General features: G+C 53.0%; 1 protein-coding gene across 1 annotated transcript; it reads right to left on the bottom strand.

Moving 5' to 3' along the window:
- Positions 1 to 13,781: 13,781 nt before the first annotated feature.
- On the bottom strand, positions 13,782 to 17,428 carry TFF3 (trefoil factor 3). The gene is made up of 3 exons (XM_015132832.3): positions 17,185 to 17,428; positions 15,219 to 15,368; positions 13,782 to 13,998 (listed from the first exon to the last, which is right to left on the bottom strand). The coding sequence occupies exons 1-3, from the start codon at positions 17,411 to 17,413 to the stop codon at positions 13,985 to 13,987; spliced, it is 393 nt and encodes a 130-aa protein (XP_014988318.1). The 5' UTR covers positions 17,414 to 17,428; the 3' UTR covers positions 13,782 to 13,984.
- Between the last annotated feature and the right edge of the window lie 4,412 nt (positions 17,429 to 21,840).

Here is a 21,840-nt window from a genome sequence, read left to right as displayed (position 1 = left end):
TTTTTTACTGCTAGATCTTTTTTAGTAAAACACAATTGAGATAGATATTAAAGTGTAATTTTAAGTGTGCTTGTTCTATACAAATACGGCATTGCCTTCCAGATTAAGTTTTTAACCAGAGTCAAACTTAGCCTTTATAAAAAGTCCTCATTTAATTTCAAAATAGATCTTCTTGTAAGACATCGCACATAGGGAAGACCCACCTAGGAATAGCTGGGTGAAATGCAGAATTGGAAAAAGGCAAAAGTCCTTGCTCATGACTCAGAACTACATTGAGTGAGGTCGGTGTTGAAAACGCCCGTTCCCTCCAGGTGAGCCTTTCCCATTGTGGATTAGTGTCGGGGGTTCATGGCCCTAATACAGGTGCGTCTGCGCTGCGTGGACCCACAGCCCTGCCCCAGAAGCAGCTTGGTCTCTTTTGCTGAGACTGCTTGCTGTACCTCATCAGTTTCAGGAGGAAACAGTGAGATGCCTCTAGATTTAAAATCTGGTTTCGGAGAGCACCTAAGCCCTCTGAGGGAATGACTCCCGTAGGAGTTTGGTGGAGATACTTCTAGGGGGAAGGGCTTGGGAACCGTGAGGGCTGTTAGGCTACAAGAAGGGAATGGATATGTGAGATCACGTGGGTTTATTTTTTGAAGGGTGAACTGGAGTAGGTGAGGATTCTGCCGTTGATGCTCCAGGATGGCTTTGCTCAGCCCTCCCCTGTAGACTGGAGGAAAGCCTACCGCCAAGAAGGAGAGGATGCGTCTGTCCTGGGCGCAGCCAGCCTCCCTCTTCCAGGTTCAGCAAGGGCCCCTGGTTGGGCATTTTCCTCGTAACCTTTGGCAGCATTGACTCAAATGGCATTGTTTAGCTTTCCAGATATTTCCCCGCTGCTTTTTGTGTTAAGGTAGTTTGGTAAAATGCCTTATTCCAATGACCTAAGATAACATCAAGCAACTCACTGATTTACTTTTCTAACTAGCTGTGGTTCAGAGGCGCACGGCAACGTGCTGTCTTTCACATGGTGAACGTTAAACCCAGACCAACTCCCCAAGTCTAATTTGTTTCAGTAATTCCTGAATGCAATGACCCAGATATTCCTTTCATCTCTGATTGAGTTTCTTCCATTAGAAGGAAGGATTAAACCTTGGATAAAAGATTCACAGCTGCCCCGGTGGTTAATAGAGGTGAAAATGGAAGTTTCAGTGAAACTGCTGGGGCCTTTTGCCTTTGTCCCCATCCAAAAAGTTTTGTCATTTTGTGCCTCTCTTTCTTCTCCTCTGGCTGAATATCCACTGGAGATTGAATTCTCTGAAACTCCCTGCTTGGGTGAAGTGGGAAGCTGTCTCCAGGAAGGGGAGTGACTGTGCAAAGTTTTACACAGTCGATGCTAGAATTGGATTACATCACCTGGGGGAGGCGCCTTCAGGACCAGAAAATAGGACATGGAGCTTTGAGGTGAAAACTTATCTTAGAAACCCACAAAAAGTCATTTCCCCAGCCCGACATCAGGGACAGACCACACCCATGGGGCAGAAACTGGGCTTGGTTGTTGCGGTGAGAAGAGAAGGCACGACCCTGGTGCACCGAGCACCTTTCCTCGTGGCTGTTTCCAGGCATTGGGCTGAATGCCCTCAGAATCCCCCGTCCGCTGCCCACTCCTCAAACCCTTACTGACCCACCCCTCTCGCCTGGTCCTGTCCCAGGCCCTGGGAGTGAGATGGAGGGGATTCCAACGTGGCTTTGCCCTCCAGTGTGGTGGGAGGGACCCGCGTGGCCACTTGGCTCAGCCCTGCTCATGGTGCAGACATGGAACACGGAGGCGGGGAGAGGTTCCGTGACGTCCCCGAGGCCCCAGAACGCGGAAGGAGCAGAGTTGGGATTCCTCTCATTCCGTTTGGACCCCGAAGTCCCTGTTTTGTTTACTGCCTCCTGTTCACGGCGTATGAATGTATACCGAGATGCTTTGTAAGGCATAAAGTGCAATACTAGCTTAGTGGCTGATTGTTCAGTGATTCCTTCTGTCACCAAACAGATGGCTGAGATGAGAGGGAAACCCAAGCCTAACGCCCTTCAGTGGCCTTGCATCGGAGCGCCCGTGACAGGTACCTCTCCATGGAGAGGGGCTGTCCTTCGCCTTTGCCTGCTCCTCCTATTGCAACAGTCCTGTGGACTAGCTCAGGCTCCAGAGGGGCTGGTGTGTATGTGTGCGTGTGTGTGTATGGTGTGTGTGTGTCTACATACAAGCACATGTGCACACATGCACACACACATACATGCACACACACGCACATGCACACACACATGCAGGTGTGCAGACTTGGCTCCAGGCGTGTGTCTGATAGTATTATTCTACGATATTTCCCTCATCTCCATAGAATACCAGCTTCTGAATCCTCAATCAGCCTTTACTTCAAGAAGAAAAGAAAATCTCTCTCCTTCCAGGTCTGTGGTGCAGATGGGAAAAGTGTAGTCAACACCCATTAAGGCTTTAGTCAAATGCCAGCTGAATTAGAACGTGACGAACGTTAGACAAGACAACCCGACCGGGCGGGCGGGGGGAGGCGCAGAGTCTATAAATACAAAGTTAGATACTTTTCAGGAATAAAGACTCTAATAAAATATTTTATATAAAACTTTTTACCTGTGTTCGGCGTCAGATGCTTTAAGTGATTGGCTTGCATTTTTCTAAGTCGATGGATTCTTAGGCTGTGTCTGGAATGCACTTGTTGTTCCTCTGGGAAGAGCACCGATTTGTCACTTATGTTCTGGTCCAAGACCTGGCTGTAGATAAGCCTGTTCTCAATGATGTTCATATTTTATGTTGAATTGTCTTGAAGTTTTGTGTTTCCTGTTCTCCCAGAATCCTCACCCATATCCTCCTGCCTCGTGATACTGGCCATGACCTCGAAATATGGCTGGAGGAGGCTCGTGGCAGGGCTAGCAGGAGGGCTCTGGGCCACACCTTCCCTTTGGTCCTCTCCACCCTTGCAGGGGCTCCCTCAACCCGGGCTCTGGGGTGGTAGCTCGGGCAGGGCAACATCACGTCTTCCTTACTCTGCTTTGCTGGAAACCCATTTCCCAGGCTTAGCTCTGTAGAGCCGGCTGCTAGTGGGGAAGGCAGCCCCTCTGGAGGTTTTGGTCCCGAAGCTGAGGTGAGCAGGGCCTACAAGTTGCTCGGTGTCATGTGCTGCATTAGCCCATGGCTCCCCGAGCTCCGGCCAGGCAGTGACCCTCAGAGTGAGGACTTCCTGGGACAGCGGTGGCTTAGAACTGGGCTTTCAGATCCAGCTTCCCTCCCACCTCTGGGATGCAGAGTGGAGAGCTGGGCTGGGTGAGGTCGCAGAATCGACCCACAGTGGCCCCTGCACTCCTCTCATGGCGGCCGAGCACAATCGGAGGCTGCCCCAGGCGTGCACATAAGCTCACAATGCACACTTTGCTTCCCCTTCGGTAACCCCTGCCTCTCTGGACTGTCCAGCTGCCCTGGATCCCAGTAACGTTAAAGTCACGGTCCTTTCCGAGCCACTGTGCTTGGCCTGTCCCATCGGGAAGATTCCTCCAAGATAATCGCCACCCCCTGCAAAGACAGGGGCTTCTGATGTCCACGTGTGGGGCTGATCTTTTTGGGGAACCTCCCTGGGACCAGAAGCAGGGAAGAAATAGGAGACCCTGCATCCCCATGGCACAGTCTAATTTTCACTTACAAGCTCAATTCAGGCTGTCCTTAAAATCCACGTGTCCTGGGCAAGGAAGGAAATGTGGGGACGGGCACACACACACATCCTTCTGCTGTGCTGGCCTAAAGTTCCTAATAACTATCCTACATCCTGCCTGTTTCCTTTTTCCATACTTGAGGAAACAGAAGGGTTTAGCCTTAGCCCAGTTTTTTGTGTTATCTCTGAACAGACCAACCTGGAATCACCCCTCACACAGACACGTGTGGCCTGCCCCAGTGTGCCCGAGGCCCACCCTGCTTTGCCTGGGGTTGATGTGAATGTCACACATGTGAGCGGAGGCTGGGGTTAGGACCCTGAGGCTTCCCTGTTCTCAGAAATAGTCTCCTGGCATCAAAAGGGGTAAACGGTCCATGCCACTGGCTACCACATTCCAGCCTGGCAAGGGTTACTGTTTATAGAGGCACCATTTGAGGCCTTTTCCATGTAGAATGACCATTGTAAAGCTGAAGAGAAAGGAACAGAAGCACAAAAGCACCTTGATTCATCGCAAACAGGCAGGGGCTGCCGGCTGGAGGAGAATCTGCATTTTGAGGGCGTGCTGGACGCGCTGAGGGCTCCTCTACAGCTGTGGGCTAAGCTTGCCCAAGCCCCTCCCCTTTTCCAGAAAGCCATTCCCATGGCCACCGGCCTTTCAGGTCCAGGATGAGGACACAGCCACGGGCACATATGTGTTTGTTTCACTGGGGTTCATGGTTTTGGGGACAGTCTTCTAGCCCCCGAGATCTCGGGAAAGGCATGAGCTCAAGTCACAAGCCTAAAAAGTAGCAAAACTCAAAATTATTACATTCAGCTGTTTTCTGCCAATAAAGCACCACCATCCTCTGTGTGTCTGCACTGAACAAACATACGAGAGAATCTGGATGATCACTTTGGGTGCCTTTGGCCTAAACTTTGCACATGACTTTAAACATGGCCCTGACACTGCACACGGTAAGAAATGCTTTTTATTTTACGGTCCTTAAGGTTCCGAGATCCGATCTCTGGAAACGTGTAAGCCACCTACTGTTACCTCTGACTCATGTGGTCCATTACCTTGAGGGCCGGTGAGTGGGGCAGAGATGCTGAGGCCTAGCTGGCGAGCCCCCGTGCAGTGAGGCAGGACCCTCCCTGGTGGCCTGTGTGGGGAGCCAGTCCTCTAGTCCCCCAGACAAATCTCCCTTTAAGGAGGCTTCTGAAGCTCTGAGTGCCGGCACTCAGAATTAAGCTGACTCCTCACTGCTCACTGCACTTGCCTACGAGCCTCTAGAAAACAGTTTGCCCAATGAGAGTGCTGCAGCTGAGGCAGAAGCAGACGTGTCCGTTTCTGGGGAAGTTACCCAAAAAATCTCCCCTCTTAGGGGGCCCTAATGTGCCCCCTCCTGTGGGTTGAAATGCATCTGGCCTTGAAAGGGAAGGCTAGGAAGTTAAGAAGTACGTGGGTTTAGGGTTGACAGCCCCATATTCATGGACTCCTGGCGATCCCTGAGTGCCACCTAATCTGAGTGGTAACACAATTTGGTTTGTCTGAAAATGTAATAGTAACCATGGCAGCGATTTCATTTTTATACCTTTGCATTTTTACATGTCTGTCACTGTGCATCTTGGAGTCTCTTTTCCATGACCTACCAGCTTCCCAAGCTTAATAATCAATATCTCACTATTATGTCATTGGCCAACTAAAAACAGTAGCAAAACCTCCTATCATCCAAATTGATAATAAAATAGACCACCACACCCACACATTGGGGGCTTCCCATTTTTATAGTCTTGTCCTCCCACCTGCAGGGTGTGAATGGGGATCAGTTTTTCAATAGAACATGTATGTTTGGTAAGTTAATACGTGTAGCTGACCCCTTTGCCTTTGTTTTTATATATGTATATTTTCCCTTTGTAGACATATTGATGCAATACCTGTTCATAGTTGAATCTGTTACGAATTGTTACCTTTTATTTGATGAAGAACTATTTAAAGATTTTCCTTTGTTTTTTCTTCTAAAGCAAAAGTCAATGCAAGTAACTCTAATCAGCGTGCAAACGCCTGCATATATCTGTATATCTGCTATGTAATTATATAATGTTTTTATAATGCTGTGTGGATAACTTTACACTGATTTAGTTACTTGACTGTAGGAAACACTGTTGCTTTGCACGCTGTGAGAGGTTTGCACTGTTACAGATGAAGGCAACATATTTACATATGTACATGTGTATACATATATATATATATATATTCAAAAATAACATCGGCTCTTTGGGGTGTCTGTTTCCTTGGTTGTTTCACACCACTGGAACATTGAACCTGGACAGACCCTAGAATGTCAGTTTCCTGACTCCACCTTACAGACCAAAGAGCCACGTGTCTATTTCTGTAGACCTATCTCCTGAGATTTGTACATGCGTTTTTTGCAGACTTAAACTTTGTTTTCTGAAATTAGATGCCATTTATGATGATGTGATGTCAGTCAAATAAAGCATCATTATTTTCAGATTTCTGGTTCTCTTTCCTTTTGCTTTCAACAGCCCCAGCTCTCAGACCTGCTGGGGGAGTCGGTTCTGGTAGAGCATCTAGCATTTTCCCCCTACGCGCCCTTGCTCTCAATGGAGCAGTTCTCTCTTCAGTGTCATGATGGATTCCAGTGAGGAAGACAAATAAGAGTGACCGTAAGGATGCCTGCAGCTCCAGATTCCATGGAGCACCACGTAGTGGCACTGTACCCTACCCTTCCATGTGCAATCTCATCAAACTGTCATCATCAGTGCTGGAGAGCCACAACTGGCCCCATTTTTCAGGTTAAAAACACCAAGGCTCAGGGAGATTACACAACTTCCCAAAGCCACAGAGCTGGTCGGTGGCTGTGAGAGGTTTGCGCTGTTACAGATGAAGAACAGTGGCACGCAGAAGTGAGACCCTGGCCATCCTGCTAGGGAGCCAGGGGTCCTGGCCACTCCATGGCTCTCCCTTCCTCAGGGAGAGGCATTTAGGAATTAAGACTGCACAGGAGGATCTACATGGTACAGGAAGTGATGTGGCAGGTCTGACCCTCATGACCAGTGGAAACTTCTCCTCCCAGACACATCGATCCAGATGATGTGCCAGCATCTCCAGGGCTCAGCCTTGAGGTCCATATGCTGTCAAGGCCCCTGTGAGTCAGGGTTGGGGCCTGAGTCCAGGTGTCATCGGGGACCATCACCTGGGACATGGCCCTACTGGGCCCCACTTGAAGGCAAGGAGGAAAGTGTACATGTGTGGGTAGGAACAGGACAGTGCGAAAAGTCGCTGCCTGGTGACCTGGCATGGAGACTCTGCCCTCCCACCTGCATGGTGATCCACTGAACACAACAGCTGCCTCTGTACTCACGGTCCCCCACACTCCCCTCCTTCCCGCCCTGGTTTCTCCATCCCTAGATGCCATCCCATGCCCCAAACCCATCCACCAAGCACAATAACCTCGCCCCCACCCACCCCATGAGGTCACTCAAGTTGACAACCAGATAACAGTTTTTGTTTTGTTTTGTTTTGTTTTTGAGACAGAGTCTCGCTCTGTTGCCCAGGCTGGAGTGCAGTGGCGTTATCTTGGCTTACCACAACCTCCACCTCCCGGGTTCAAGAGACTCTTCTGCCTCGGCGTCCTGAGTAGCTGGGACCACAGGCACATGCCACCATTCTCAGCTAACTTTTGTATTTTCAATAGAGACAGGGTTTCATTATATTGGCCAGGCTGGTCTCGAACTCCTGACCTCGTGATCCACCTGCCTCAGCCTCTCAAAGTGCAGGGATTACAGGCGTGAGCCACCCTGCCGGATAACAATTTGTTGACCCATCCCCTCCACTGCTGGGAAAGGACTGGGCACTGCCCACACTCCATACAGCTCTCCTTCCCTGGCTCGGAATCACTGCAGACACTGCAGACCAGAGGCGCACTGTTCCCCACTCCTTATCGACTGTGCCGCATCCCCTTGTCGGAGCGCTCCAGCATCCATGCAGCCTCGCGGCACCCCGTCATCGGAGCACTCCAGAATCCATGCAGAGAGCATCACCCCACATCCAGAGCGCACCAGACTCCGTGAAGCACGCGGCACTCCCTCATCCGAGGGCTCCAGAATCCATGAAGCATGCAGTACCCCTTAGTCAGAGTGCTCTAGAACCTGTGCAGGGAGCAGCACCCCACACCCGGAGCGCTCCAGAATCCATGCAGCACAAGGCATTGCCTCCTCAGAGCGCTCTAGAATCCATGCAGTGAGCAGCACCCCACACCGGGAGCGCTCCAGAATCCACACAGTGCCTGGCCCATGGTTATCGGAGCGCTGCAGAATCTATGCAGCCAGAGTCCTCCAAAGGACCCTGAGATTATTTCTGCAAAAGGCCATGCCTTCGTAAATCTGAAAATTTGGAAAACATCCTTCTATTTATATCCTTACAACCCACCATTCAAGCTGTAGAAGCCTTTTTGGAAACCCAAGCAGAAGAATATCCAAAATGTAAAAATGGTGGGGCCTGCAATCCCACAGAGCACCCCCCGCTCTCACCGTGCCCAGGTCGTCCCACTCAGCACCGACATTCTTCCTCCAGTCCTGGGGCCTCCGGGTTTTACAAAAAGAGATGACTCTTGGGGACGTCAGGTGCGTGGTGTGCCATGAACCCTCCCAAGGCTGCAGCCTCTTGGACAAGGAGGCCACAGTACTGTTGCCAGCCAAATTGACTGCACCCCCGCATGAGGGGGCCGATCTTCCCCCACCACCACTGTGGCTGGCATTGCAGTGGGTGCCACTTGTTAACAACTTCATTTTACAGAGAGATGGTGAAGTCAGACGCGGGCAAACCTGTGGCAGGGCACTCTTCCTGAAGAACCAACAGATCCCCTCGCGCCCGCCCCGCTATTGTATTTCCCTTCTCTGCCCTTTCCCCAGTGCAAGCAGCTGTCGGTCTGTGCTTCCTGCTGCTCTGCTCTGCAGATACTAATGAAGCCACAACCAGGGGGCCGGATGGTCACAGCAGGGACCACAGCCAGGCAACCTATAAGTTCTGTGACCTTGGGAGCTCTGGGACCTCATTTTCCCTAATGTCCCCATCTGTAAATAGCCAGATTGCCATAGTTGAGAGTAGGTGTCAGAGGGAAATGGGATCTCACCACACCCCAGGACTGAGACAATTCCTCTGGTTGGTGAGGGCTGGGGCTAGGGTGGGAGGCTCAGAGCAGTGAATGAATGAATGTGGGTGTCAGGGGCTTCCTCCAGGAGGCCTGCCCACCTGCCCCTGTGGAGGACAGAGGCCAGGGAGACAGGTCGGTGGGATGGGGGAGCAGAGGGAGTCGGCTGCACCCCACAAAACCCAAGAGGGAAAGGCTGCAGTGCTCAGGCCAACAGGGGCAAAGACAGCTGCACAGCGAGAAGCAGCGAATGATTCCTGTGCCTGAGCGCGGTCTTGGAATGGTGGAGAGAACCCTTGAGCCTGGGAGCCACCTGGAAGGGAACAAGGCCGCCTGGCAGCCACCTGGCAGGACCCATTGAAGATCAGACGTGCCAGCCACACCTAGGTGCTCGGTATGGCCTTGGAAATAAACTCAATTCTCAGGGCAAAAAGTCAGGCCTTGTCTAAATGGGCAAATCAGCAGAGGTATCAGCACATGTATAGATGTGCGCTTAATCAAGATATTATTCGCTTGCCACAGAATTGACTTTTGTAAAGGACACATCTCAGTGGGTTTTAGTAAAGTGTATGATTTGGTTGTTTTTAGTATCTAATATTGCACAAAATTGTGCAGCCAGTACCATATGCCACTCCAGATCGTTTCCATCACCCCAAAAGGAAACCCCTTCCCTGTGAGCCGCCACTCCCCATCCCTACCCCTACCCAGCAACGATGAAACACTGTCTGTGTCTGTGGGTTTCCCTCTTCTGCACGTTTCATATAAATGGAATCACACAACATGTGGCTTTTTGTGATCGGCTTCTTTCGCTTAGCATAAAACACACTTCAGTGTTGCTGAAAACAAAATAATAGAACCTAAGGAAGAAAGGGAGCATGAACTCTAAATGCACTAGAAAACAATGGCCAACCGAGTAGTGCGGCTCTGAGCTCACACAGGAATGAGCTTTCTCAGCCTACACCTTCCTTCCGCAGCCATCGGCAACCCTCCGATACAGCCATTGCAATTGTCCCATTTTGCTGATAGGAACTTTGAGGCCCCGGGGGTCTCTAACTCTTTCCAATACATGACGTGCCTCTCGAGCCCCCACGAAGGAGGACTGAGGGGAGAATTTCCAACCTCCACAGCTGTGTCACAGCCCAGGGTACTGCAGGGCCTCAGAGCAAAAACTTAGTGAGCAGGCAGGCTTCTTGGCCGCCTGGAGATGCGCCTACCACTCAGCTGTCCCTCAGAGAGGACCTGCTGCAGGGACCCAGGTCACCGAGAGCCCCGCGTCCGGCATGGCATCCACGCCAGGCCAACTTCCCTGGGGCTGCTCCCAACCAGGGCATTCCCACCAGACACAGGGTCCCTTGAGGGGCACTCTACTTTGGGGACTCCCCATCAGCCTGCTGGAGGCTCTTCCTCCCCAGTCCTTCCCCCACTCAGTTCAGAGGCATCAGACCCACATCAAGGCCTGCAACTTCTCAGCCTGTTCTTCCTCCCTAAGGGGTTCCCCAGTAGGTCTGCTGCTTATGGAAGCTTGCATGGGTGTCTCCGCTTGAAGCCAAAATCCTCACCATTGGAAATTTAGGAATCCTTGGAATACAGTGATAAATACAAGTGAATATCCAATGTATTATGGAACAATGTAGAACTTTCCAGCAGACTCCGGAGGAACTGTGGAAAAGTGCCACAGCCACACCCTTCACCACCAACTCAAGAGGAGGGGGAAGGTGTGCGTATGCCACGGAAAACCATCATGGGGTGTAATGGCTGCAGTGTGGGCAGAAGTCCAGTTTTTCTCTCCCCTTTCCACCAGCAGCACACGCCAGCAGCAAAGGAGCCCAGTCCTGTTCTGGCTTCTTCTGGCAATCAAAGTGTTCATTCTGGAAGGTTCTGGAAACATGGACCATTTCCAAGTCAGTGATGAAGGTATTTGACATAAAAATGGTTCCTGGGTCCTATGGGTCACAATTCATTATTTGAATTCACCCTGAGCCGCTGACAGATGTCGGTTTCAGATGTGCCCAGACCAGGAGGTGGGAAGGCCCAGCAGGTGGCACTGAGCCACTAGGGCTCTGGACAGCTGTGGTCAACTGATGGCCAGTGATGGAAATTAAATATGCATGAGGCCCTATGAAAATATAAGAAATAAAAGGAGAGTAATGTTCAGTACACTCCTGTTCAGTGCATCGTGCTCCCCATGTCCACACCAGAGGACAGGATGAAGGAGACCAGGGCTTGAATTCCCCTGGATGGGCCACCCACGAACACAGGCAGCCCCAGCACTGACATGCTTGAAATGAACGACTCGGCTAACGCTGCAAACCAAACAAACGCAGTCTTTTCTTGATTTACATGACATACACTCCTGGAAAATTCAGGTATGTTCAAGCCATTTGAAACAACAACCAACAACCAAAACAACCGTGTTAAGATGTAACACAGAAGTAGTCTCTGGGCTTCAATCGTCATGAATAGGTTTGCAGCCACCATGAGTGTCCAACAGGACGCTAGGATGTCCATCGGGTGGAGGCAGTGGTCTGTTCAGGACACCTGGGGACATCACAGGGTCCTGCCACGTCTGGCCTGTGTTCACTCAACCCCCCCCCCGCCCCGTTCATATGATCCATGAACACGCCCACAGATTCTGAAACATCCCCGTGGCAGCAGCCTCCACTGGGAACCCTCGGCTTCAATCATGTGTCCTGGGGCCCAGATCCTCCTCACCAACAGGAAGCCCAGGGTAATTCTGGGGCTGGGTATCTTAATTTGTATCTGGAAGTGGCAGGGCACAGCTGTGACTGGTGGCGAGCCGCAGTGACTCCAGCGGTCAGCAGTGGGCGCTGTTTAGTCACTTTGTGTTTGGACCAGGTTTCCGTTCTGCCGTCGGGCTCGGGGGCGGGTGGGCTGCTTTGGGTCTCACTCCCTCATTGGTGTCTGTGATCTCTTATGAGAATGTCACAGCCCCCAGGTGGGTGCTGTCAGGGGCGGTGCGCTCTTTCTCATGGCACAAACCCCACCCAGGGTTCTGAGAGCCCCCAGACCCTGCCTGGGGCCCCCGAGGAAGGCAGGGAGCTTCCAAGGTCCCCATAGCAACCGAAGCCGAAGCGAGGGAGAGGCAGAGACAGACGGAGGCAGGACCCCGGAGACGGAGAAGGACGGGGGTCCAGTCCAGCTCATTCCAGGACCCCAGCCCTCCTCAGCCCCTTTCGTTTCCTTACTGGAGCCTGCCCTGCACAGCTGAATTATGGGGGTTCTCTGTCCTGCCAGCAGATCTCTCCATCTGATGCTGTTTCACTTGATGGAAGCGACCTTGATCCCCCCCACAAGGACAGCAGGAGTCAATGGTGAAGCGTCTAGAATGTGCATGAAACATTGTCCTGTCTGAGGAGGGCACAGGCTCGGGCTGGAGACAGGGAGCAGCTCTGTGGTGGGTGAAGGAAGGGTCCCACCTGGCTCAGATTTTGGGGAACCCTCCCTCTCAGGGGCACAGCAGGAAGGAGTCTGGGAGGGGGTACGGCCGTGTGGGAGGTGTTGACTGCAGAAGGCAATGCCGGGAACGGAGAGGTGGGGCAAGTCAAGAAATTCTTTGGAAATGCAGGTGGGTGGTGCCCATGAGTGAGGTCCCAGGCAAGGAGGCAGCAGAGCCCTGTCCCTGGGGAGAGGGCACCAGGCAGGGTAGGAGGAAAATGGAGCTGGTCATCCAGCCAGCAGCAAGGTGGCCTGAGGCTGAGGCCAGGGGGCCTGGGGCCAGCCTTTCCATCCCCTCTAGCCCTCAAAGACCGGGCATGGTCTGTGAGGGAGAGGGATGCAGAGCCCCGCCCAGAATGACGTCCAGGCCAGAGCAGCTCTCAGTAGCAGAGCCCCGGAGCAGGGAGGCCACGCTTGGTGTGTGTTCCGAGGTCTGGGATAGTCCTGGAAGTTTCTCTCCAGGGAGGGCAGCTGATGCTTCGGGGTGTTGGAAGGGACACCCAGGGCTTCAGATTCAGAGACCAGTATATCCTGACAGTGTCCCCTCTCCGTAGGGACTTTTGGACAAGCTACTTCAAGAAAATCTCTTTCCATATCTGTAAGACAAGGGCAGTACTACCTCACTTCTTGGGATGTTGTGAGCTCTAGGGACCAGGCCCCAAGTGCAAGCCGAAAAACAAAGGCTACTGTTTTAAAGGAGCAGTTGTCTCTTTTCGAATGGGAAGAAATAGCTCAGAACAAGAACCCCACCGCTGTGACCGCACTGCAGTGGAATTGTGGATCTGGCCCCTAAGAGAGCCCCAGCAGTGGGAGCAGCACAGGAGGCCCAGCCAGCAGCACTCACGGGCCTTTGTGTATCCAAAACTGTCTTGGTGGGAGTGGAGAGCTGCCATGTCCCAGGTAAGTGCGGTGGGGAGAGAACCACACTCAGGTCCAGAGGTGGATAAGGTTTCATGAGGACATGAGATGGAATCCCCACTGCCACCAGCTCATTCATTCCTATAGCTGCATCCATTTTTTAAAAAAAAGAAAAAAGAAGGCCATCCAATGTGTCACAGATGTTTAAACTTAATTAGGAAACAAATACAAAACAGTGCCAGTTTAATTTACTGGACAAAGAAACAAGAACCCAGGACCAGTATGAGTATCGAACAGCAGCAAGAGTGGGTGTGAAGTAGAGGACCACTTTGGAAGATCATTTTATTGGCTTGCTGTCTTCACCAAGAAAGACATTTGTGATTTTTGAAAACTTCTACTTGAAATGTATTTTTTCTGCTTTCCCGAGGAAGCGGCACTACGTGTTCCTAGGCTTTCCTGTGACGTGGGTGCCAGTCTGGGATTCAGAATATCCTTGCATGCACTGCGTCTCCTTAGGGAGTCTATTCCTGCCCTTGAGGCCTGGGCAGACCCTCCCCTGACACCCTCCCACCGTCTCCCACGACGCAGCAGAAATAAAGCACAACCGCGGAAAGTCTCAGGCGCCAAGAACTGTCCTCGGGCGGAGCATGGGACCTTTATTCGTTAAGACATCAGGCTCCAGACATGAACTTTCAGCAGAAGCGCTTGCCAGGAGCAAATGGACAGAAAAGCTGGGATGAACAGCGCCCAGCAACAATCATGACCGGGAAAGGGTGCTCGGAGCTTCGCATCCCCTGGCCGGGGGCAGCTGGAGGTGCCTCAGAACGAGCATTCTGCAAACAGAGCAAAGGCCTGTGTGAGCAGTCTCTCTCCACCCACGCTGCCCAGCTTCCCAAGGTCAAGGCAGGTTCCGAGGCCAGTGCCTAGTGCTGCCTCCTCCCCTGAGTCACCGGGGAGTGTTGAGTCCCCACCACATGGGGGAATAGCCAAGATTCCCACCTCGGGTTGCTAAGCGAGATAGTGGGACCCAGGGGCCAGGCAGATAACAAGTGAGATGGGCCTTGGCAGGGCCGTGGCTGGCACTCAGAGAGGAGAGTGTAGTTCCAGGATGAGGAGCCGAAGGAACAGGAGCGGCAGTGGACAGTCGACAGACCCCTCTCTCTCCTGGCCTTCTCTGGACCCCCACCCCCACCCTGGACTTGCTGGGGAGGGTGGAGGGAGGCCCTGGGCAGGGCAGGGGTCTATCATTGATCAGGCAGCCAGTGCCAGCAGGACTCAGCCTCCCGTGTTTCACCCTGGGACAAAGGGCAAGAGAGGCCCCTCTGGATGCTGGTTCCAGGAAGGTACCTCACGCAGGTGCGGCCTTCGTGGGGGCTGAGCTGGCACTTGGACACGGCAGATGGCTAATAGCCGATCGCCCCACCCATGACGTGGGGCAGCTGAGCCTGGTGGAGCCAGGGCGGCAAACCCGTGTGCAGGGCCATCTGTTACCTGTACAGCACACAGGCTCTCCGCCTTTGGGGAGGGAACCCCCAGGGTGGTTGCCCTGCACCTGCCCTCCACCATGGCAGAGAGAGGGAGAGGAGATGGCCCTTGTAGGGGGCAGAGTGGGGGAAGTGGGGTGTGGCACCGAGGCCCAACACCCAGGGCTGGCACTGCCTGCCATCTGTGGAGGGGATGCCACAAATGACAAGACTCTGGTGGGGGACCGGTTTGCAAAAACAGCCTGAAAGTCAGCCTGGCTTTCCACACCTATGTGTTTCCACTTCTCTCAAGAATAGTTATTAAATTAGTTTCCTCTACATAACGCCATCATTTTGAACACCTTTTTGAAATGATTGCTTTTATGTTTTACACAAAGGAGACAAAAGAGGACAGCCCCTGGCCATGGCTGCCCTGGGCTTGAAGCCTCTGCTCTGAGGCCTTGGTGCAGGTGTGTGGCTTCCCGGGGACCTCGTGCCTCCATCTCCAGCCCAGAAAGGACAGGGAGGCCCTGAGACCCCCGGCCTTATGGGGCCAGGCCCAGACCATGATGCTGTCACTCAGGCCTTACCTCCTTGTTCCTGCAGGGGTTTGAAGCACCAAGGCACTCCAACGATGCTGGAGTCAAAGCAGCAGCCCCGGTTGTTGCACTGCTCGGGGGTGACCTGGGGGTAGCCGCAGTCCACCCTGTCCTTGGCCGGCACGGCACACTGGTTTGCAGCTGTCCCAAACAAAGCCCTGTCAGCTGCCAGAGCCCTTACTGGGCTGCGGTGAGTATGTTTGCTTCACTTTGCAAGCTTGCATCCTCCCGCTCCCACCTCGAGTTCAACCACTGCTGAAACCCTCACTCCAATGAAGACGGGCTTTCCCTGTGAATATTTGCATCCTCCTGCTGCCCCCTCCTGAGTTCAACCACTGCTGAAACCCTCACTCCTAGGAGGACGGGCTTTCCTTGTGCAAATTTGCATCCTCCCGCTCCCACCTCCTGAGTTCAACCACAGCTGAAACCCTTGCCTTTAGGAAGATGGGCTTTCCCTGTGAATATTTAAAGAGAAGCAGTCTGTTAAATGCTAAACTTGGGGACTCGGGCCATTTGCCTAAGTGTCTGTCTCCTTGGCACGCTCTTATCACCTTCTCAGGAAGTCACATACGGACCTGGGTCCCTTCCAGCTGGCAGGAACCCCTGGGGAATCCAGGGTCCCCTGAACTCGGAAACAAAGTTCCCCTTCACTGTTTGACCAACAAAACCTTGCCCCTTTGTTTTAAATGAAAAACGCGATGGGAGACACACATGCCATAGAGATCGTTGCAACGCATGCTGCCTGCTTTTCATTTTTTTCTGCATCTCCCTTCCCCGAATTGTTGAGCATGTCCCACCCTCCCTGGACATCCTTCAGTCCCCAATATTTTCATTTTTCAGGCAAGCCTCTATGTCTGTGTGTGCAGCAGAAGTTCACCTCGTTTCATTAATGAACTGGGTATTTCCTTAGGAAAATAGAAATCATGTGGTCTCTTAAATTCCCTTCTATTGCTCCCAGTCTGTAATTGCTTATCCTCACCGCGTCCAAATTTCACTCACACTGGAATCAGTTGCAGAGCTTTAGAAATGACTGACGATGGCTGGGCATGGTGGCTTATGCCTCTAATTCCAGCACTTTGGGAGGTCAAGGCAGGAGGATCACTTGAGGCCAGGAGTTTAAGACCAGCTTGGCCAACATAGCGAAACTCCGTCTCTACTAAAGATACAAAAAATTAGCTGGGCCTGGTGGTGCACGCCTGTAATCCCAGCTGCTTGAAGCCGAGGAATAAGAATTGCTTGAACCTGGGAGGTGGAGGTTGCAGTGAGCCGAGATTGTGCCACTGCACTCCAGCCTGAGTAACAAAGCGAGGCTGTCTCGAAAGAAAACAACTGAGGCCTGGCGCTCACCCGCAGATGCCCTGAGGTAACTGGTGTGCCCCAGGCATTAGGATTTTTAAAGCTCTCCAGGTGATTCTAATGGGCTGTGAGTTCAGGAACCCCTGCCTTTGACCCTGCTCAGAAGACACCCGGATAAAAGCCGTACCCTCATTCCTTCAAACTTGGGTTAATGGAGCAGCCACGCCCCCGCCGCAGGGTTGCTATGCAATGGCTAAATGAACCTTGTGCCGGTAGGTATTGAAAGTATTCTGAAGTCAGGGTTTTTCTCCCGCATCTTTCCTTTTTCTTTGTAAATGTGAAAACAATGCATAAAGACCTATACTGTAATTTAGAAATCTCCGGCAAAGATGGCTACGGGGTCATAGGGGATGGGCTCAGGCTCAAAGCCTGATTTCAACAGACTGGGCAGAGCTGCCTTAGATAAGTTGTTAACTTTCTCTGAGCCTCGGTTTCCTTGTCTGTGAAATGGGGACAATAAACACCCACTTCATAGGATAGCGCAGGAAAAAGTGTATATGTGACAGGTGGCCATTATTACATGAATGCAGAATCCCCCCTTATCCTGGATCCCTCTCCTTCCCGCCCACCCTGCTACCGGGGCAGTCAGAGCGGTACTCACACAGGCCCACGTACTCAGCAGAGCTGGAGGACACCAAGGCCAGGACCAGTCCCAGCACACAGAGAGCTCTGGCCGCCATGACTACCGTGGGCTCCGGGATGCAGCTCAGGACACACTTCATGGTCCAGGAGGCCTCATTTATGCCCCGGTGTTTGCACAGCCGCTCTGGATTGTTTGCTTGGGGAGGGCTCTCCCTCCTGGCTCTGGCTGCTCCCGGACTCTCCCGCATGCCTTTGTCAAGCTCCCAGACAGTTCTTCTCTCTCAAAGGGGAGAGGTCAGTTCAGCCTCCACTGTTTTGGCAGCAAGCGGTGAGGGCGGATTCCAGTTCTGGTTACGGGTCCTCTGCTGGGGAGCAGATGTGTGTTAATCACCCTCCTAGCCTGGCCTGGTGCAGGGTGTGGGAGCCACGTGGGGCTGCAGAACCAGCGCACGGTGTCCATCTCAGCCTCCCAGCCAGGAGCCCTCAGAACACCCCTGGTCCCACGACAAGAGAGCCCCAGCCTGCTCCATCCCAGATCAGCCTTGGAGACGGCACTCTGAGTGAGTCAGGACCCTACAGCTCTCTCACAACTCCTGAAACACAGAGATTTCTCGTCTTTCTTTTTTGCTTTCTCCCCTAAAAATTATTAACTACATTTTAATAAGTGGATGAAATGAATTGATTGAAAATATGTTAATAAAAACATGGCACACGTAATTGATTTTTAAAATCAAATAATACAAAACAGCCTCTCCTATTCAGAGGCATCTATTGTGAACTTTCTTAGGTATCCTTCCAGAGATTTTCTCTCTGGATCTAAGCACTTTTTTTGAGGGGGGTGCGGGGGGAGACAGGGTCTTGCTCTGTTACCCAGGCTGGAGTGCAGTGGTGCAATCTCAACTCACTGAGACCCCCGCCCCCGCGGGGCTCAAGTGATCCTCCCACCTCAGCCTCCTAAGTAGCTGGGCCACAGGCATGTGTCCAGCTCATTTTTTGTATTTTTTTAGAGACCGGCTGTCGCCACGTTGGCCAGGCTGGTCTCAAACTCCTGGAGTGAAGTGATCTGCCTTCCTTGGCCTCCCAAAGTGTCAGGGTTACAGGCGTGAGCCACTGCACCCGGCCACATTCTTAACACAAACAGGAACTGACTCTCCACCTTTGCCCGGTGTGCTCTTTTAGAAACTAAAGACTACATCTGAAGAATTGTTTTATAACAACATATCAGATGAGACAGCGATGATTATATCCATTTTCCAGAGGAAGAAACTAAGACTCAACATTTCTGGTGCCTGCCGGAGGTTATTCCAGTATCCCTGGTATAGCCAGTATTTAACGCAGGTCCATTTAACCCAGGACCCTAAGCTTCCGCCCTTGGCATCCACAGCACCCCCTAACCCCCTAACCTCCTGCAGTGCACTGGCTGGTTGTGGGCAAGAGACTAATCTCATTCCAGGAAAACGGGTTCCTAGATTTTGTGTTCTCCGTGTTTCTTTTCCAGGGAGGCATTTTGATGACCCCCACTGACCCTTCCAGGAGCCTCTGTCTGAAGGGTGGACTTGGTTTATTACCCCGAGAAATGGGAGCGCCTGGCCGCTCAGATTTAGCCTCCAACTGGGGTCCCTGGTGGTGTGTGCAGGGCGGCTCTGCACTGCCAAGGGTGCGTCCACAAACTACCCTTCCCTGAGTGACCCATGGGAGCCCGAAGGCGCATGTGCTGGGCACCAGGATGTGTCCTGCCGTGTGACTCCCGGGCCCCGCCTTGTGTCCCGCAAGCCCTTTGTGGATGGATTTGAGGGCCCCTCACCTCTTGTGTGCCGCCCCTGCTGAGGCCAGTGAAGGAGGAAGAAGGAAAGAGCATTGTCTGCCTTGTTGTCAGGGCACTCACTTTTTCTGGGAGACAGTGAACCCAGGTTCATCCATGGACAGCAGGATTTTCATGTTATTATAAAGGTCATTGTAGGGGAAATCCTGGGGGATCTGGTGAGAGCTCTCTGCCTTCCCACTGCTCATAATACCCAGAGGCCAGGCCAGGTTGTGGTGCAGGGCTGAGTTCCAGGAGGGTGCAAACACCCCAGGAGCAGACTGCTGTCCCTCCGGGCCATGATCTGGCAGGTGCTGTGGTCTCCACCTGCTGCACTCAAAATTGCCAGGAGTGGGGAGAATATCAATGCCTGGGCCCTGCCCCAAAGGGTGGTTCTGCCGCCTGTGATTCTTCTCTGCGGCCAGCACCGAGAACTGTTCTGGGATTTGCTTTGGATTAACTCTGTAAATGTTGACTAAGCCCCTACTGCCCACACCCAGGGTTTAGGGCTCGGGAAGGAATAACAAAGGTGACACATTCTTGTCCTCGAAAAGTCTTCCCGGCAAAGGGAGACGGGATCACGTCAGAGTTAAGATGGTGAAGCCGAGACTGGGTCCCAAGTCCTGCACTGCCTGACCTCGGGCAAGCCACTTCCCATCTATACCTCAGTTTCCCTACCTGTCGCAGGGTGCTCACCCCACAGGACAGCATGAAGTGGTGCTGCACAGCCCAGCCAGGTGCTTGGGACACACACTGACCGCCTGCCGGGTGTGCTGGATCAGCCACGACGTCAGAGGAGCGAATTCCTGGTAGGAGCAACGGCTATGGCGAGGGGGCCAGAGCTGGGCCCTGGCAAGTGGAGATGCACAGGTTTCTCAGAGACGGGGAATTTTGGCTGGGCCTCTGGAGAGGGGGATACAGAGGCCCGTGTGTGTCCCCTCTCTCTGTTCTAGGAGGCCCCTCCCCAGGAGCCCTGGGCTCTGTACAAGAACAGAGGATGGCACGGGAGAGCCCACCCTGCCTTCCAGAGCCTGCATTCCGGTCACCTTCCCCAGCCTCCCTGTTCCCCTGGGGAAGTTCAAGTTCCAGAGATAAAGCAGAGCTATTGTCAGAGCTGTAGGCCGTGGGGCACTGGGCGTCGGGCCCCACCCAGACAGGTGGCTGCCCTGGACAGCCCAAGACCTGGGGGTGAGCAGGACTCTCCCCTTCCTTCTTGGGAGCTGCATCCCGCATCCCTGCAGCAGCCTCTTCAGCCGTGTGTGGTGTGGGCCGTCCTGAGAGCCCTGCAAATCCCTCCAGCCCTGGGCTTTGTGCACTGGTGTCTGAGGGAAGGGCAGGGGCTCCTGGATGGGCTCAAGAAGAAGACAGTCTGGTCCCCCATGCCGGGGCTGCAACCTTTCACCTCCCGGACACATGGTCATTGTCACATGCATGGAAGGAGCACAAGCTGAGCCTGGGTCCCAGGTCAGGCACTCGGCCTGCCAGATGCGGGAGCCCCAGAACATCAGGCAGAGCCCCTGCCCTCAGAGCTCATAGGCTGGTGAGGAGGAACAAGCCTTCAAGCATGAATTGCGGTGCAGTATGATTAGAGCTGGCAGAGTGGGCTGAAATCTGACTAGGTCTTGAGGGATGAGTACAAGTTCACCAGATGGGAGGCGTGAAGGTCAGCACATTTTGTTTTATTTTATTTTATTTTATTTTTTATTTTTATTTTTTTATTTTATTTTGAGGCAGGGTTTCACTCCTGTCACCCAGGCTGGAGTACAGTGGTGCGACCTCAGCTCATTACAACCTACACCTCCCAGCCTCAAGAGATCCTCTTGCCTCAGCCTCCCGAGTAGCTGGGATTACAGGTGCATGCCACTACACTTGGCTAAATTTTGTATTTTTAGTAGATACAGGGTTTCACCATGTTGGCCAAGCTGGTCTCGAACTCCTGACTTCAGGTGACCCGTCGGTCTTGGCCTTCCAAAGTGCTGGGATTATAGGCGCACGCCAGCACGCCTGGCTAAGTTTCGTATTTTTAGTAGGACCGGGGTTTCACCATGTTGGCCAGGCTGGTCTCGAACTCCTAACCTCAAGTGATTCGCCCGCCTCAGCCTCCCAAAGTGCAGAGGGGCAGGTAAGGCCATAACACAGACTGCTTTGTACTACTAACTCACCGCCCCACAGGAGTTGATGTAGCACGTGCAGGTTATAGGATCTGCATCACTGCTCGGTTTTCTGGTATTGTCACTCAGTTACTCACGCAGCAGACAGTCCGATGGAGGAAGCAGGTAGGAGTCGTGCTAATCAGCACCCCTGGGTGGCCCCGGGCCGCACGCCTCCCAGGAGTACCCTGCTGCCCAGCTGTCTCTCGGTCTGCAGCTGCCGCGGGTGCCGCCCCTCCCTCTGCACAGAACTTCCTCCTGCCTCCCCGAGAGAGGCTCGCAGACCCTTCCTGAGTCATCACGACCTGAATGTCGGTGCTTTGGGGAGGCAAACGCAGTGACCTCTGTACAGGAACAGAGGATGGCACGGGAGGCCCACCCTGCCTTCCAGGGTGTCTTGACCCACAGTCCATTGAGGACAAATGGGGGTGGGGGACCAGGAGCAGCGCAAATCCCACCACCAACTGTGGAACAGGAAGGTGAGAACACAGAGCGGCCCAGTGGGCTTGGGAGGGGGCATGGGCTCCAGGGTTCCCTTGCGCAGCTCAAGGAGCACTTGGTGATGTTTCAACCACTCGTCTTGAGAAGGAGTCACTCTAAACCCAGAGCGTCTGTGGGGTTGGGACCGTTGCATCAGCCCCACGTGCAAGGGACAGGAAGGGTTCCCAGAAAGGTGTGGACCGATGGCCAGAAATAACTCAGCTGACCACCGTGGACAGGAGCG

Source organism: Macaca mulatta, chromosome 3 (genome assembly GCF_049350105.2).
Source record: "Macaca mulatta isolate MMU2019108-1 chromosome 3, T2T-MMU8v2.0, whole genome shotgun sequence".
Lineage (NCBI taxonomy): Eukaryota > Metazoa > Chordata > Mammalia > Primates > Cercopithecidae > Macaca > Macaca mulatta.
This window is presented reverse-complemented; position numbering and strand designations above follow the sequence as displayed.